General features: G+C 35.7%; 1 protein-coding gene across 4 annotated transcripts in view; it reads left to right on the top strand.

Moving 5' to 3' along the window:
* Positions 1-18776, top strand: part of Usp2 (Ubiquitin specific protease 2) — a 109846-nt gene that overhangs the window by 88057 nt on the left and 3013 nt on the right. For all 4 annotated transcript variants that reach the window (XM_083120912.1, XM_083120909.1, XM_083120910.1 and 1 more), the window contains 6 exons: positions 7941-8045; positions 9625-9751; positions 11227-11455; positions 13367-13613; positions 16985-17063; positions 18110-18338. In XM_083120912.1, the coding sequence (XP_082977038.1) occupies positions 7941-8045; positions 9625-9751; positions 11227-11455; positions 13367-13613; positions 16985-17063; positions 18110-18338 (1016 nt within the window). The remainder of the gene's footprint in view (positions 1-7940; positions 8046-9624; positions 9752-11226; positions 11456-13366; positions 13614-16984; positions 17064-18109; positions 18339-18776) is intronic.

Raw genomic sequence — 18776 nt, 5'->3', positions numbered from 1 at the left:
TGTGCACGGGGAACTTTACCTTTAATATTTATCAAATCGCTCATTATATATTCCGCAAAATATATTAAAACAAGCACCGATATCCGTGGCGGAGTGGTTAGCACAGCGCACTACGACGCCAGGTGTCCCGGGTTCGAATCCGTGCCTAGGCATGGGTATTATTTGTATATCTTCATCAATTTCATATCACTCATCCTCATCGTCGCGACTAGCCAAAAGTTGCAGGATAGAGACGTAAAATAACCTAATTCAATCAATGAATATTAAAATCAAGGTTTTAAACACAAATTTAGGTAAATTATTTAAAGAACTCAAAAGTTTGGTTTATGTACACCGCTGATCCTTCTCCATCGCATCCTTCTGATGACCGGGTTTCCTCCCCGATTTTACGCGGAGAGGACAAGGGAGCTGAAGAAAAAATGGGCGAGTGGCTATTTAAAAATACGCAGCCTTGCGTGGTCGGTTCCGACTTTTGAAACAGCGTTGGGGGGGGGGGGGACTTCTTGTTCCTTGCAGTTTCTGGGCCGCGCTTGGCAGAGCCAGTGTTGCTACACAAAGGGATTTTTCTCTTGGTGTTGGGAAATCCAGGTTCAAAAGGAAAATTTCTGGGAAGGATAAAACACGAGGATTTAACAAAGAATTGAAGTTTGCATCAAAGCAGGATTTAAGTTCAAGGCTTCCCCCCCCCCCCACTTTCCAGATCAAAACACCCGTCGAGAGAATAATTGACTATTGTTTTGTCATTCTTTTCTCATCATTGTCAAAACGTACTTTTTTGTATGCAATCACCAGACCACTTAAAACAAGAAAAGGCGTTGAGACAATTCTTCAATAACGCCGTCAAAAAATCTTTTTTTTTTTAAAAAAAAAAACAACTTTTTGTTGCACAAGACACTCGCAACGTCAATGCTAGAATTGCTTTTAATGGAAAACTGTGGCGGCGATTGGGTTCCAAAACTGGGCGGGTGGCAAGGACAGTGTACTTTCCTCGTAGATAAGGTTTAGCATAGTGCGTGCGGGGGCAAAAGTGGAGGGCAACTGCCCCACTCTAACCGCCGCCAATAATCGGACCTTGAAGTAGCAATTGTATTATTTGTATATTTTTATTATTTTACCTTGCTTTTTCCCACGCTTGTGCCTAGTCGCGACGATAAGGATGATTGGGTGAAATTAATGATGGAACACAATACTCAAAACGGGATTCTAACCCAGAACGTTTGATGACGAGATGTAGGTATAGTACCGATTAGTCTGCATGTGCTAACCAAACCACTGTTTTTCCGGGTCAATTTATATACGGTCCAGGAACCTTTCTTCCGGACGTATTGAAATGAAACAATACGAAACTTGGACCGAATTTAAATTGTGCGAGAAAAAAGGTTTCGGTCCTGGACCGGAACGCATTAGAGTTTGAGTTCCTGGACCTTTAACAACCCGGAATGGTTTCTAACATTTCGTGTCGTTTTGTTCTTTTATCAACCGTAAAAGCTGGCAACTTGCTTACTTTATTATTATCATCATTATACCCAAGACGCTTTATGCATTTGAGGCCGATATTGCCTCGTCGTAGGAGGAAAATCAAGACAAGGCCCGCGTAAATGTATGCCGACACGTGTAGTCGGTGGATAGTGTGCCGAGGAATGCGTTGATGTAATCGGTTGCTTACGTCATTAGGGACGTTGTGCCTGGCGAGCTAATTCCTGCCGTGTACCATTGACTCCAGAAAAGAGATGCAAGTCATGTGAACTTTTCCGAGGAATTGTCACCAGGGGTGGATCGTGATCACCCGAGGATGTATGCTAAACCAAGATGATCACTTGTCGCCAGGTGCGAGCTCCCGTCGTCAGCGGTTGCCAATGAAATCAGCGTAAATGAAGAGATGAGGTAATGCCGCCCCTCCCCCTTTCCCGCCCCTAGAGTTGATGGAAAGCCGACGAGTCTTGCACGGATCATATTTCAGATACAGTGGCGGCCTCTACTAAGTGGCTTTGCTTCGAGACAGCTCATCGTCGCCGTTTTTTGGCTTTCGAAACCGGTGGCTCCCCCAATTGCCATGGCCCACCTCAGGGTCCGAAATCCTGGGGGGGATTACCCCCACCAATAATCTTGTCCTACCCCCTCCCCCACACCAAACATTTCCTGTGCAGAGTTTTTGTTACAAGAACAAAGGTAAACAATTAGTTTAAACCTCAAATATACGTTACTAAGAAATGAACAAAAGCATAGAAAGAACGACGGATAATGTCTGTTAAGAAAATATGCACAATAAAAGTAAAGCAACAATACGAGATAAACGTAAGTATGAAATACAATTGATTTGCATTTAATAAGAAGCAAAAATTAGACGAAAACTTAAACATAGTAAAACAATCTCGACTATTTTGCAATTTATTGACATTTTTAACCAGTTGGTAAATGAATTAGTGTGCCACTTTATAAATATCCGAATACATAAAAGTAACAAATTAATTCCTTTAACTACATTATATATAATATACAATACAATATTTGTGTGTGTGTGTCTGAATGAAGATCTCCCCCCCCCCACTAGTCTTCAATAATTTTGCACCCTCCTTATCAAAATGTTAAAGGAAAATTTCATGATAAAAAATAACATTAAGTGTATGGATAATGGTTAATATGATGATGATGGGAAATTAAATTTCTTGTTTCGATGAAATAACAACAACTTTACAAACTTACCATTTTTCGGGATTTACATCAAAGGAGGAAACTAATTCAATGGAAATATCAAAATAACATTTTTGTTTGAAGATGTAGTCCACATAAAGCCACCCAGTCACCCCTACCCATAGTAGAAAGTGACGTTCTCCTTGCCAATGTCAGGGCTGAAATTTTAGAGCTTCCATTGGGGATTGAAGCCGGGACAACTTACACAAATACGGGAATGTAACCAGTGGTCTATGCGGGAGCTCATTTATATTTTTTGTTCTTCCCATTTCTCTGCCTTCTTAGGCAAAGATTAGGTTCAAATGCAATAATTGAGGATCAAACGTCGCCGTCTTCACAATTATTACTTGCGTGTAAATCTGTCCCTTTAAAAATAAAACTATTTACACAGTTGACCTGGATTATGTTGTAAAGTGTGAAGTTCATAAAAAATGTTTCTTATAAATTATAGAAGGCATTGCATAAGTTTTACTTTATCTATATTAGACAAAATTATAGAGAGATTTAAAAGCTACACAATATTGAAGTTAAGAACTACATTATATGGTATGTTATACTTAGAAAGTTCTTATCAAAACATTCTACTATTCAAAATTCCATTCCAGTAAGCATTTGTATTGAAAAATGTGTTCTCACTTTTGTATAAAAATGAATATAGATTCACTCTTACAGTGGTTCTAAAATGAACATAAAGAATTCAAATGAATATTATGTAGCTTATGAATTTCCCTGTTCAACTGGTATGTATCACTTTTTCTATGTATTATGCATTACATAAAGCACTGGTTTTAGAACAGTTGCCAAAATTGCATTATTGTATGGCTTCTTCTCACAGCTTGCTTTAAGTGCTTTCTATATCCTTAAACTTATTAATTTTATTTCATATGCAATAAAAAATCTTATTTAAATAGAAACTGGAAGTGAAGGCGAAATAAATAATATTTCCTTAAATACAGATCTCATAGCTAATAATGGTGAAACTTTTTTTTAAGCTAGTGCCATTTGCTTTTACTTTACTTCATAACCATTTCTAATAAGTAACATTAACCAGCATTGTTCATATATGCACTGAAGGTTCACTTTATTGGAGACACTAAAATAGCAACCCCTTGTATGAATTCAGCTGGAGTAGCACATTGCTAAAATTCAGTGAATGGTGTGTGTTGTTACATGTCATATTCAACTGTCATTTTGTGCAGTTGTGGCCCTTCTCTTGATCTGTACAATCCTCTGGAATCATCTCTATACCATACAAAACCCGCTTCCCTCCCCCCAACTTGTTTTTAAGGTTTCACCAAGTTAAAAATATACAACCCCAGTTAACAGATGCTGACAGTAAAGAAGATGGCCAGTTTATACGTACACACCATTCATTCAACCATTTGCAGTGCACTCGCAAAACTGGTAAAACCAATCAGTGTTGCCATTCTGAAAATACTAGCACCCACCATTCAACCACTGACATTCATCCATTTGAAATCTCATAGATCCTTACTCATATACTCCTACATTACACCCTCCTTCACACACATTACAGACAGAACACAGACTGTGCAAAAATTGCTGTCATTAGCACTGTTCACATATACCACCTGTTGGTGTAATTGTTTGATAAGCTTCTTATCTCTAATGATGGGCATTCAGTGTAGATATTAAATTTCAGGCTTTTATCAGCCAATTTATTGAAGACAGTTTAACTCTTGAGTATAAGAACAAAATATACCCCTTATACCCCCCTTCCTTTATACAGAGTAGTGAATATGATATTTACCTATTCTGATTCCACTTATAACTGTGTTGGAGATTGGCATATCTACTGATAGTGAATCATCTTGTTTCATACACTTAGGATATGATGCAATATATTAATGCGAAATGTGCTGATTATGAAAAATTGTTGTAGAACAGTACTGTAAAACCAGATCCTCCATTCCTTATTGCCATTGATGCTATTTCTTTGTACATGTGTACTTTGCTTTATGGAGTATTGTTTGTATGGAACCAATGCTTAAAAAGGGGGTGGCGAGGGGTGTGGGCAGATGGTATCCCCCAGCTGGGAGAGTTTAGGCAAAGTCAAATTGCTGTCATGTTAAACTGTAGGAGCATCCCAAGGCTCAAGAAAACACACCCCACCTAACAATTTCCACTTGAAGTACTGATGGAACAAGTGAATAATATTCAATTTTTGAAATTTAACTTGTATTCTTATTGTGTACAACATGTCATGGGTGCACCAAGAAGAAGGGTTATGGACAGAGTTGTTAAAGGTCCAAGAATTGCAAATTCAATTCCAGTTCAGAAGAATCAGAAAACGTAAATAGGTTCTGGACCTTACATATTTCGGTCCCAGAACCTTTTTGCCAGATCAATATAAATATTATTTGATATTGAAATGAAACAATTGTCACTTGGACCAAATTTAAATTGTGCGAGAAAAAAGGTTCAGGCCCTGTTATGGAACTCAGTAGAACCCATTAGAATTTATGAGGGTTCCCGGATCTTTAGCGACCCTGTTATGGAGTCATATCTCCCTTTGAACCTAATTTTCGTGAAGAAAACAGGTCAATGTAATTATTTTGCACCAATTTCCTACCCATTATGTCATTCAAAGTGCTTTTTAAGCAGGCAAACTTCCCACCATTTTAAAACAAAATTCCTTGCCCTGTACAAAATTTGACAGTAGAAGCACACTATTAAGCAGGCTCAAGACTCATGAAATTATTCTCAGAGTTAAACCGAAGCATCAGCTGACTTGATCCCTGTTCATAACTCTGGCTGGAGCTTTGTAACTTTTTTAAAAATCTTTAACTAGACTAGAGAAAGTTAATCCCTTCTTGCTTCTGCCACATAACTGCAGAATTAACAAAGCATGACATGCCTACATTTTGTATATGTTATGGTACATTTGACTTTCTACATATTTTTCCATGGAAACACATCATGATCTGAGAAAGACTTAGCAATATCATGAGGAAGCAAGGATCATTGTAAGTAGAGTATGTTTTCATGAGTGTTTACATTAACATTACTAATGACAGCTACATGAAGTATTTCAATAAATTTTTCAACACTCAATTGTTAGTACTGTAATAAATGTGCGTAATATGTCTCATCTTACTTCTATCATGCTTAATCTTTTTTTTTTTTCAAAAAATAAAATTCTGTCGTGAAATTTTATGCAGTGGGTACATGCTTTCAATTCTTCTGATATTAAACTTAGTTAACCTTTCTTTAACAATGCTACATTTAACTAGATTTAGCCAACTTTCAAATAATTAGCAAAAATAGCTGCATTATATTAATGGAGGGACATAGTGTGTGTCTTGATACATACCAACTAATGCATATATGACAGTGTAGCAATCTTTTAACGGAAATTAATTTTCTCTTATAGTTCATTATTAAACTCTATCACTCATAACATCTTGATAACTTATAACAGTGTGTTCAGACACAAATATATTGATTCAGGTACGTATTTGTAATTCTCACACACTAAATGACCTGAATTTTCACTATAAAACCTATGAATAAATTTGTACTAAAATTCTTTTCATGCTTATATATTGGATAATCTGAATGATTATTACTTCTGGGAAATAGTTCATTGTTAAAAATATAATGATATCAAAAAGTAACCGGAACCATTTACTGAGTAATATAGGAATACAAAAATAGAAAGAAATATAAATTCCTTTTACATCTTGTTACGTAGATATGGTTTTCATTCACACTAATGTAGTGAATACATTATCAGGTTCTTTAAATTGTACTGTTGTAAAGAACCAGTTTCTTTTGGTTTTATTATATATTTTTTTTAAAAAAACATACACTGACTTTTTAACATTTTTAGAAGTAGAAAGATTAATAGAAAACTTTGCTTTACACATATTCTTATTTGCTAATAAGAAACTTTTAGTTCTTTGTACATGTTTTCAACATCATTAGACCCACACCCTGACTTCCAATACATTTTTTTAGAATTTCATTTCTAATATTTTTTAAAATTCCGAAACTGTAAAATAGTTATCAACATAACACCAAATCCCAGAATTACTACGTTCTTTGAGGATCACAAATAGACTGAAGTGGATGTGAAATGTTTCCTAAATTTTGAAATTAGAAGCCGTAATTTGTACCTGTATGATTCGTCAGGTTGTTTCTGGCTACAGTTAAACATTTATATTTACTCATTTTTTGTGTCTTTTGTTTTGTCACTTTTTACTATGTTTTTGTGTTTTGTTTATTTGATTGTCACAGAAAAATAGATTTTTGTCTTGATGCGAGTTTTTATTTTGTATTCTTTTCTCAAGCGTACAAATTATAGTGGAACAATATTAGCTCAAAATTTGTATAAGAATATTTCAAAGTATTTATATATATTTTAGCTTAGGTTGATAGATTTTGAAAAATAGTTGTGCAGTTTCACATCTATTCCATATGGTGTGAAAAATATTTACAATATTTTTAGGACATTTTGGGTAATTGGAAGTGCTATATTCACAACACCTCTTTCAGTACAACAATCCATAATATTAATTAAACATATGAATCACACTGACACCAAAGTAGTTATATATGTTAGTTGCATTGTAATTTAACACATTTCTTGTACTTTTATAAATATCCAATCACAAGAAATTTTCTTTTATATAGTTAAATATTAATTTGCACTATATATGATGGTTAATTAGAATTAATTACTGTTGAGTTTACTTTATTTTTACTTTAATTAAACTTGTCATTTATGAAAGTTATGATGAGGTCACGTACACTAGATAAAAATTATATATAATTTACCTTTAATTTGTACAGACACAAAAGAGAATGTATATGGTGTATGGCATAAAAGCTGTATGGCATAAAAGCTACAACTCTTTCGAAATAGTGAACAGGCATCTCAGTGATGGTGGCAAAGAGGAGACAGAGGGTGGATAGATGCCCCCTCATTGATCCATTCCCTACTCCTCATTAGAAAAAATAGTTAAACCCTCTTCTAGCCTAGATATGCAGATTTTGTGTATTAAGTGCTACAGTAAGTGTAACCTCAATTTTCCTTTCCCAATCATTTTTAACTGCCCCTGTCACTGGTTTAGTAATATGAAAACAGTGCTGGCTCATGACATGATTTGCACTTCACTTCCATCATATTATTTGTGAAATATGGTCGTAGTGCAATAGCAAGTTCTCTGTAATTGTAAAAACTATATACATCTGCATTACATTTACCTTCCTTTTCGGTTTTGCAGGACAGCAATGTGATAGCTTCATCTCCACGAATCGGTCGACAGATTCCAAGATCTAGTGCTTTAGAAAAGGGGGGTTTATTAGGTCTAAGGAATATTGGGAATACGGTGAGTAAATAAGTTCTTTCAATATGACAATTACATAACTCTAAGGTTAATTATTTGCTTGGAAATATTTTTTTTAAATACAAAAGGTCTGAGCATTCATATATTTTCAGATTACCTTTGTTTTAACCAAACTAACTAACCCATAATAAACTATTCCTGAATTCATATAGAATTGCTTTTATTGTTGATGAAATGAACATCAAATTAAAGTTTCCATGGTCTAGTCGGTAGGGTGTCTGACTTCAACATGGCAGACCCAGGTTCGATTCCCGAAGTGGGTGAACTAAGGTCAGAATTTTTCCCGCCTCGTTGTCCCTGCATAGGGCTCACCCAGCCTCAAATCAGTGAGTACCTGGGGGCAACCTTTGGGGGTAAAGGTGGCTGGAGCATGGTGCCGATCACATCACCTGCAAAGTGGCAGAGATCGAGAATGTGTGGGCCATATCCCCACATCTCCTAAATGAGCCTTCGTGGCACAGTGCTATATGCACAGGGAGCTTTACCTTTACCTTACTAAATAAGCATAAGCAGAAAGGGATCAAGTAATCCAGTTCTCAACTCTTGAGGTAATAATGCAACTTTAGTGGTGTCTTTCATGTTAATCCTTGTGTACACTTTCGCACTTTGTTATTTTATGTTTCTGCACATTTCGCGGTTCTGAGAGTTTTAAAATTCCAAAAATGATACTTTTTTGTGACATGTCACACGATGCAAATAAACTTTGACTAATATCTCCCTCCTCTAACCAAAGATTTTTACTTGTATGAGGTATGTGACAGTCAATAACAAAGGAGAATAACTATAAAAAAAGAAGGTAAAGTGTTCCCCTGTGCATAGCACCACCCCATGAAGGCGTATAGGGGGTGCGGGTGTAACGCCCCACACTTTCTTGATCCGATCGTGAGTGGGGGTGATGTGATCAGCACCATACCCCTGACTGCCTTTACCCCCCAGGGTTTCCCCCAGGTACCCATGTTATTTGACGCTGGGTGGGCACCGGGGCCGCTTCATAGAATAACTATGCACTCCATTATATTAACTGTATGAAGTGTATAAAAAATGAAGATAAACTTGTGCTGGATAACTACTCATCTGCTGGATTGAATAGCAGTCTCTACCCGAGTATTTAATAGTAATTATTGTTATTATTTTGAAATAAAGTACTTTATTTCTAGTTTATAACAATAATTATTACGTTATTATTATATTTAAGTAAAACTGAAAAGTATAATTTGAATTAGTGCTATCATTTCAGCTATTCAATTTTATGACAACCACCTGACCTGCTACAAAAAGTTGTGCTGTCACACATATCAATAAGTTGTTTGTTTTATGGAAAGATATGTCAATTCATGTAAATATACTCGTAATGATTTAGTAATTCTCTAGCTGTGTGTAAATATATTTGATTATCCTTTCCATTGCATCATATTAATTGCTAGCAGTCACAAATGATCGTAGAATTGTAATATTATAAAAATATTGCACTCTTGAGTCAAATTTCCAACGATATTTGTAATGGTAAACTAATAGTTCTGTTTTTTAGATTTTTATTTTTTTATTTTTGTTCTCTTTTCAGTGTTTTATGAATTCTGTTATGCAGTGTTTAAGCAATACTAAGCCTTTATTGGAGTATGTTTTCAACGATCAGTATTTGTCAGAAATAAACACAACCATTTCTGGAATGAAAGGAGCACTAATAAAAGGTAAGACCTTAAAATTTTCATGTTTTTCAGCCTTATAATGCCAGGTGCTTGATATTGGAGAATAGATTTCTAGGGAAGCATTTACATGAATTTTTACACAGTATGAGTCCTCAATCTGATTGAAATACTTTAAAAAGATTAAAATGGTATTGTGTTTTTAATATGTACAGGGTAACATGCTGTACACTATTATGATCCATGTATAATTATTTTGCATTTAAAAGCAACCTTCACACTTTACCATGCATGCATACAAACATTATTATGGCCTGCTGCTTTTAATAAACTGAACTAAACTTCTTTTGAAGGCCAAGGCCTGGCAAGAGGCATTTTTTATGTGGTACCAGAACATTAAGTACTATATTAAGTACTGTCACCACTGTTTTCTAACTTTTAGAGCAAATTCAAACTGAAGCGACAAGCAACAGGCAGCAAGCGACAATGGGGGTTCACCGAATTGAGAAGCGAAACAGGCCCACTCAGTTTATAAGCAAGCATTCACCACACATGTGTGAACAATCGACTGAGGTGACATGATGCACACGATTGAGAAAACAGCCCAGTCTGAGTGATATGCAAGCTACAACCAACACATGCAGCTTGTCGTGTTGCTTCAGTACTGATTTAGGAATTTTTTGCTTCCAAGCAACCCATGTTATTGCCTGTTGCATGTCACTTTGGTCCAAAAGCTCCCTAAGACTGAAGATGCTTTTAATAAACATACCTTAAATAGTAAATTTTGTTTCTATTGCAATTCTATGTTACGAAACAATTTTAATTTACTTTTTTGTTAGGTAGGTCATAATGCTTTAAAAAATGACTTGCAAAAAAATACATTCTGAAGTTCGCTCCTGCAATTAAAGAAAAAATCATACACTGTGAAAGGTTATGTATAATTGTTGATAAACATATAGATTGGTTGCTATTAATTCTGAAGTTCCCACATAACCTTTCCATCTTACAAGTCAGTACACAGGGGAGATGTACTATGTATGTAGAAAATGAAGCAAGGAATAAGCAGGTTGGCAAGGACTTGAACTTGTATCTCTTCCATACCAACTGAATCGCAAAACTATCCCTGGTTTTGTCTGATTTTTCACTTGTAAATCTTGAATGGCAACAGGTGTTACTGACAGACAAAATCCCACAAAGAAAAACAGCAGAAGTGAATAACCAAGGTTCAGTTTGTAGAGTTATGGTAGAATGGGATACACAAGTATTGCTCGACAAATTGTGCTTTAAGAAATAGTGTGTTGAAGCAGAGACTGTGTCAGCAGCTTGTTTTTGAGTATATCATTGGGTAAAACAAACAATGGACAATTTACTTGGTAATACTTATGCATCGCATCGTACAGTATGTTGGAGAAACAGATTCGAGTCCTAGCCAGGTCTACATCTTTCACTTAAATCTCTCCATAACTTTTCCACATATTTGCTATTTGATGACTGTATTTTTATATGAATTTGATTTGCAGCTTTTGCAATTGTGATTCAAGAACTGTGGCGACCAGACAGTGATGAACGGGTCATAAACCCTTCCGCCTTGAAGACTCAAATCCAACGATTTGCTCCTCGCTTTATGGGCTACAGTCAGCAGGATGCACAGGAGTTCTTGCGCTACCTCCTGGAAGGACTGCATGAAGATGTAAACAGAGTTACCACCAAACCTCGGCCTATAACAACAGAGATTGATGAACATTTAAGGTATATATTTGTACTGTATCAAGAACTATGGTGGTAAATACAATATACATACTCACTTGAAGCTTTATTCACGTTGTTTTGTTGGGTACAAACTAGGGCTGAGCCGATACCACTTTGAACTGATACTGATACTCTTACTGATTCCCACCGATACCGATACTTGAAAATTGCAATGATTAATATTTGTTCAAAATATTGACGAATATTGGTGTCTAAATATTCTTCTTCAATTCCAACATGCTTCAATTTACCAAGAAATTTGCTTTAGAATATTCAAGAATTTCATCAGAATATTAAAATAGGTATTATGTGATCACAAAATATAGTTTTTCATCCAAAATTAGTGCAAAACATAAATAAACTTAGAATTTTGCACAATTTCCAGGATAATTACTCAGCAAACATGGCGTTTTTGTGAACCCCATGACCAATATGCCTGGTATCTGTAGATGAATTCCAACTGATACATCAGCATCGGCTCGGACCTAGTACAAATGCCATGAGCATTAAGTAATGGAGCAGTATGATTTTAAGAGCATGCTACAAGTGAACATGAAGCCAGATATCCAAGTTCAAATCCTGGTCATGCATGAATGTATCATTGTGTTTGTCCCATCGTCTATTTCATCAGTTCATGATGCATCCCTCATCATTGCAGTCCAGCAGGTAGAGAAGCAACATAAAATAACCAAATTATTAGTAAATAAAAAAGTGCACTACATAACCCAGATAAAGACTTGCAAGACAAGTCTATTTCCATTGAGTCTTAATGTGATTTTTCCAAGTTATTAATTGAGAGTACAAAATGGAAAAATAATAACTTTCACCACATTATCATATGCCGATATTTTTTTACTGTTCTGACAAGTGAAGTTACATGGAAGTGTGCAGAGAACTTCAATATGATGATAAGTACTTGAAAAAGCATCATAAAAATTATACACGGTTTGCACATTAACTTTTGTATTAACTTATGCCCAAGTGAAAAGGTGGTTTAACTTTTTAAATCTATAATGCATTGACACTAAATCTTTACAGTTTAATATACACACCACTGAAGTTGTTGAATTCAATGTAGTGAAATTTCTGAACATTTTTACTGTCATAAATATTCATAATCCAGAAAAATGGATCTGAATATATTTACTACTTTACGCCTTTCAAAAACAAAAATCCCAATAATTCATATTTTTCATGCTGGGTTAATAATTTTTTTCTTCTTTATTAAATATTGTGCTACAAATCTTTATACAGGGTTACAGGGTTCCCACTGACCTGAAAAACCTGGACTAGTCAAGGAAATCAACCTATGATGAAATAATCAAAGAATTTTTAAAACACTTCTCCAAAACTGGAAATCCCATGGAGAATATCTTTTTTCCCCTTGATAAGATCTGCGAATAAAAATAGTCATTTTTTCTTTCTTGAACAGACTTTTCTATAGGAGATATTACACACAAAAATATTTCTTGTAGATTTTGTTCATTTAGTTTTAATACTGTTTAATAGATTTTATCCTCTTGAGTAGCAAGAAATTTCAGTAGTTAAAATTTGCCTATTATAACGGAACCACACAAAAAAAAAAGACCTGGGCACCATACTCCCACGTGGAGGGGAGGGACAGAGTGGGGCATGCTTCCTTATGGCCCGAGCTGAACAGAAGAAGGAAAAGGTGCACGGAGACTTTTCGTTGAGGGTTCTTTTCCTTGTGGTCGCTCTATACCCAGATGGTGTGGAAATTTATTATAAAATTGCCTTCAAAACTTTGAAAGTCAGGCCAGCGGGAACCCTGTTATCACTAATTTCCCCCATCTTTTTTGTCGCACATAATTTCCTGTACCATTTCAAATGCAGTGACACATTTAATGTATGATGTATATTAATATATAACTGCATTTTCTCCACTCACAGTGATAATCACAAAGCCATCGAATCATGGAAGAGGTACCTTAGGCTTGACGACAGCAAAATAGTGGATATTTTTGTAGGCCAGCTGAAATCAACCCTTCAGTGTACTACCTGTGGTCACTGCTCTGTGACATTTGATCCTTTCTGGGATCTGTCTTTGCCCATTCCAAGTCGGACAGGCCAAGTTAGATTACAACAGTGTTTTGACTTGTTCACAAAAGAGGAAGTTCTGGACGGTGACGAGAAACCGGTAAGTATATATGAATACATATATGCAGTGTCATGTTCAAGGGTGGTGGGAGAGGAAGGCTCTTTAGTTGGACTGTTCAGATGTTCAGAACGTGCCATTTAGGGTTGAACCAAACCAATACCGATGGTCTTATAAGTTACTACCAATATTGATCCTTGGGTATTAATAAATTTTAGATGTTTTTTAATTGGAATTATACCTTGTACATGTAGTGTAATGGGTGGCCCTTTCTAAAGACACCCAAATACAACAAGACACACTTTTTTTACATAGTTCACCCTGGACTGCATTATGCAGACTAACCGAGGCTGTGGTGCCTGGACCTGCAGCCAGAATAATCTACTGTGGGGCTTGTCTTGGGCCATCCCTATTGGTTTACAATTGTCCCTTCATCCATCTTATCTTATCACCATTCATCTTCATCTTTTCAATTAGTCAAAAGTTGCAGAGAAGCAAAGTAAAAAAAACTAAATCAATCAGTCATTCAAACCGAAACTGATGTCTTGGCACGTTTTCAGATACATGCGTGTCAGTCTTCCTCAGATTCTTCCTTGACTCACTGCTGTCAAGTTGAATGTTTTAGCAGGATGAAATAGATCTTCCCACAACTGTTGCAGTATTGGACGATTCCCTCATGGCTGATTTACATTTCATTCTTTCATGATCCTCAGGTTCTCTGGTTTCTGTTGTTCTTCTGCTAGTTCTTCCTTTTCCTCTTCTACAGGCGAGGAAGCTTGTCAGATGCATCTTCTTAGGTCATGCTGTCCTATTTTACTCACAATTGGATCCTCAATCAAAGTTTGGCTTTAAAATACTCATACTTTCACATAATATACTTATTTAATCAGAAAATCCATTTTTCCTCACAGTACTGTTGCCAAGATACAGCAAAATCTTAATTTTACGTTTTTCAGGGGACCAAATTGAAAAAAACTTAAAATGCAGGAAAATGTAAAATGGAGGAAAAATTCTATAACATCTTGCTATGTTGGGTCCATTACGATTAAATGTATAATGTGAGAAAATGTAAAATTCGAGAACAAAATCGGGGGTCCATTGTAATGTGAAGTGATGCATTTTGTGCAACTTCAAATATACAAAGGTCTGTCAAAGTAACGCACAATCCACTGTAGCTTGGGAATGGTAAGGACTAGAAAAATGACATTTTGTATGTAAAAGCCAGTCCTTTACCACCTAACCAACACCTAATTCCAAGTTGATAAGAATCCAACAAATCGGGATATACAAGTTGCATCACGATAACGCACAACCACATGCTGCAATCATGACAGTTCAGAAGATTGGCCACGAGGGATGTGGTGCCACAACTCCCATACAGTCCTGTCCTAGCACCATCAGATTTCTATCTGTTTGGACGACTGAAGACTCATATGCATGGAAAACTGTTTGGAGATGACAACGAGCTCATTGCGTGTGTGAAAAAGTGGTGTAAAGACAATCCTCAAGAGTTTTACAAACGTGCATTCGTGTCATGGAAACAAAGATGGCTGCAGTGCAGTGAAGCACGTGGATCATGCATTGAGTGACATTTCCAAAGGACCAATGCTTCTACCTACAAAATGTCATTTCTCTAGCCCTTACCATTCCCAAGCTGCAGTGGATTGTGCGTTACTTTTTGACCAACCTTTGTATTTACTCCACAACAGTGATGTGTTACATTTTTGTGGAGTCAGAGATTTCCAGATTCTGCAGGTATTGTTCATTAAATTCGAACCGATACTTTCTGATACATCAGTATCATCTCAGTTCTGTTATCATTACCCCTTGCCTTACAAATCCTAAATTTGTAAATCACTACCCTGTACTAGGACCAATTGAAGGTGGTTAGATACATGTGTTTTGAGGTGCACATTTATTTCACTTCTGCCAAAATGGACAAGAGTATTGGAAAAAAGAAAACGTTGCATTTTAATTAAGGTGTAGGCCACAAGTCCAGCTCATCCTTAAGGTACAACTGAAGTGCACTGATCAGCATTCTTAAAAATATGCAATTGAATTTATTTAGTAAATAATAGGGTTCAATAGAAACTTATAATTTTGAAAGATACACAAGATAATGAAGATGTTCATATGTCATGCATGGAACTAACAATGTAGTTATTGTATTTATAAATGACAGAATTTTTTAGTTAACAGTACAACATAGTCCACTTTTAACATGTTCTCTGCCACACCAGTCATAATGACTGCACTGGCACGCACCAATCACTCCATGTTGGTCATTATGACCGAAACATGTGGCTTGTACTTTGTTTTCTGTTTTCCTAGCGTGCCATCAGTCATGAGTATAACAATGATGCGCATAAAGCATGACCAACAAGGCATGGGAGTCAAGTGCATTAAAAAGTGTTTTGGCTATTCTATTTTTTTACAGAAAAAAACAAACTAACTTGGCAAATTTGTGAAATTAAGTCCAATAACCACTTTGGCGCAGGAGGAAGGAATTGGTGAAACCACCCTGGCAGGGAACATGTTACATTGATCACCCTGAATAAATTGAATATACTTTTCAAATTAGGTTTGCTTATGCATGAATGAAAATTTTGTTTCTTCATAATAGTTGTGTTGGATTATTGTGTTTATATGTTCCTTACATATAAATAAATATTCATAGTAATTCAAACATCCTAGATATTGATATCAATTTTCACAGGAATCTGTATAAATTGCTCCGACACCCTTTTTTGAATGTGTGTAAGGTTTCTTTCTTATAATTTACAGTTTTATAAGCAATTTAATGTTTCTTGATGTAATGTTTCATGAGAACCCATGCAACTGTCAGACATTTATTTGTAAATTGAAGTTGTAACCATTATACAAGTTCAGATCCAACTTGTAAAACCATAAATTAGAAAGAAACTGTACATACAAGAAATATATACATACAAGGAGAAAAATGTAGTTGTAGTGTGCTAATACAGTATAACCTCGTTAATCTGGACCCCAATAAGCAGGACTTTGCTTAATCCCAACAGGCAAAAGGCCAAAAAGCAAAAAAGCAGGATGCAAGGTTTTAAATGTGGCTAGAAGTCAACAAGAGAACTTCCCAAAGAAAAGGCAGTCAATCACTGATGAAATTCTGTTTCCTGCAGACTTTGTACTGTAGTGTATAGTGTATTTAGGCCAATGCTCTTTAAATACACTATAATAAACTTGTTTTGTTGCTATAAACGGAGTTTTAATGCACTTTCTACTGTTCTTTTAGGTTATTTCAGTTAATCCGAACTTTCGTTAAACCGGTCAACCCCATTAGACCAGATTAACGAGGTTTTGCTGTAGTAAAATAGATTCATTGTTCAAGTAAGACTAAGGAAAATACCAATTTCAGTAATATTTTTTCTTTATTTCAGACATGCGCAAAATGCAAGTGTCGAAGAAAGTGTACAAAGAGTTTCTCTATTCAAAAATTTCCGAAGATATTAGTACTACGTATCCTTTTTTATTTCAAGAATCTACATAGTTATGATTAGTAACTAAGTGAGAGGAAACATTAATTTTATACAGAGGTCTAGTAGAAATTTTGAGCATAGACTTTGTAACTGAGTGGCATAGTAAAGATCTAGGTTTAGTTACGGTTACTTTGCTCAAAAGTAACTCTGTTACTTTTTAATTCTATTAGAGTTGCTGTAAAAGGTAACTAGGTCACTTTCATAGTGACTTTATTCTAGATAAGCTATAACTCTTACAGTGTGTCCCATGCATAAACTACAAACAGATTATTCTTTATTTTACTGGTGACATAAAATTTACACTAAATTTCATGAAATATAGCAAGTCTCGTGTTTTTTAATATGAGAATGAAGAGGCTAGGAAATTGAAAGTAAATGTTATGCTTGAAAAATTTGTCACAGAACATTTGCTTCCAACAAATGTACATATGAAGTTAACATTTTGTTTATATTTTTACTGTTGAAGTGCATAGAATAGTAACTGTGAAATTATTTTATTACTCATTACGTGAAAAAGTAATTGTTACTTGTAACCATGTCTCAAGAGTCGCAAGGAACTCTTTTATTTTTAAACACTGGTGAGGGTTGATGTAGGAAACTTGTGGACAATGAAAATTAAAAGATGACAGAGTGGAATGGAGGCTAATTGTGGAGGAGGTCAAGGCCCACCAAGAGCTGTAGAGTAGAGAGGAGAGAGTAGAGGGAGAGGGAGAGGCATATTGCTTAGTGATTCAGACCTCACTTTAAACTGTAGACCCAGCCCCAATTAGCCTATTTATGTGTGTGTGTGATCTTAAAGTGGACTTAAAAGAGATTTTCACATGTGACTTTTACAGTATCGCCACCGAAGTGGCGTGTGTGTGTGTCTCTTCATGAATTTCATCTAATCCTTCATACATTCTCATTCCTTTTAGCTGAATGTATGCAGAATTAGATAAAAGGAAATACAAAGTTGTATGTGAGCAAGTAGAAATATTTTGTGTGCATATATTTATATAAGATGTATATTCCTTAACACTTTAATAGATTTAAAGAGGTTTTCTCCTATGGAGAGATTCAGAGGAAAGCTAAATTGCACTGTTGATTTCCCACTGACCGCTCTGGATTTGAATGCATATGCAGCAAACAAGGGGCAGGGATGTATATACAATTTGTATGGAGTGGCTAACCATTCGGGAACTACATATTCTGGACATTACACGGCTTATTGCAGGCACCCATACACGGGAGACTGGCATGAATACAATGATTCAAGGTACGTACCATAATTTTATAAACTGTTTGTCATCTTAGTACATCTTTCACGCCTTGGTTCAAAAACAGGATCATATTAAAATCAAAGAACCACACATGTACCTTATTGATTTTTCTCAAATTTTCGCCAACCACCTGTTGGCTTCTTCTGAAGAAGGGTTGGAGATTATGTTGGAGTAACATTAAAAACTTACTGCATGTTTAAAAGATAAGTGTAGATAAAAATGTTTAAAATTAAGGTGAGGGTAAAGGATGGATATGTCGTCCATTACCCCACTACACAAATGTAATGTTGATGAAAATTTGAGAAAAGCTCATAAGCAGTGGCGTAGCAACATATCGCGAGGCCCTGGGCGAGATTACAATGCGAGGCCCCCATCCATTCTTTAAATTTGAAATCTCAATGTGAATCGATACAAAATCTCAGGGATATGTCAGC

Source organism: Lepisma saccharinum, chromosome 4 (assembly GCF_977018435.1).
Source record: "Lepisma saccharinum chromosome 4, izLepSacc3.1, whole genome shotgun sequence".
NCBI lineage: Eukaryota > Metazoa > Arthropoda > Insecta > Zygentoma > Lepismatidae > Lepisma > Lepisma saccharinum.
The sequence above is the reverse complement of the archived record's forward strand: the minus strand, read 5'-3'. Positions and strand labels throughout refer to the sequence as shown.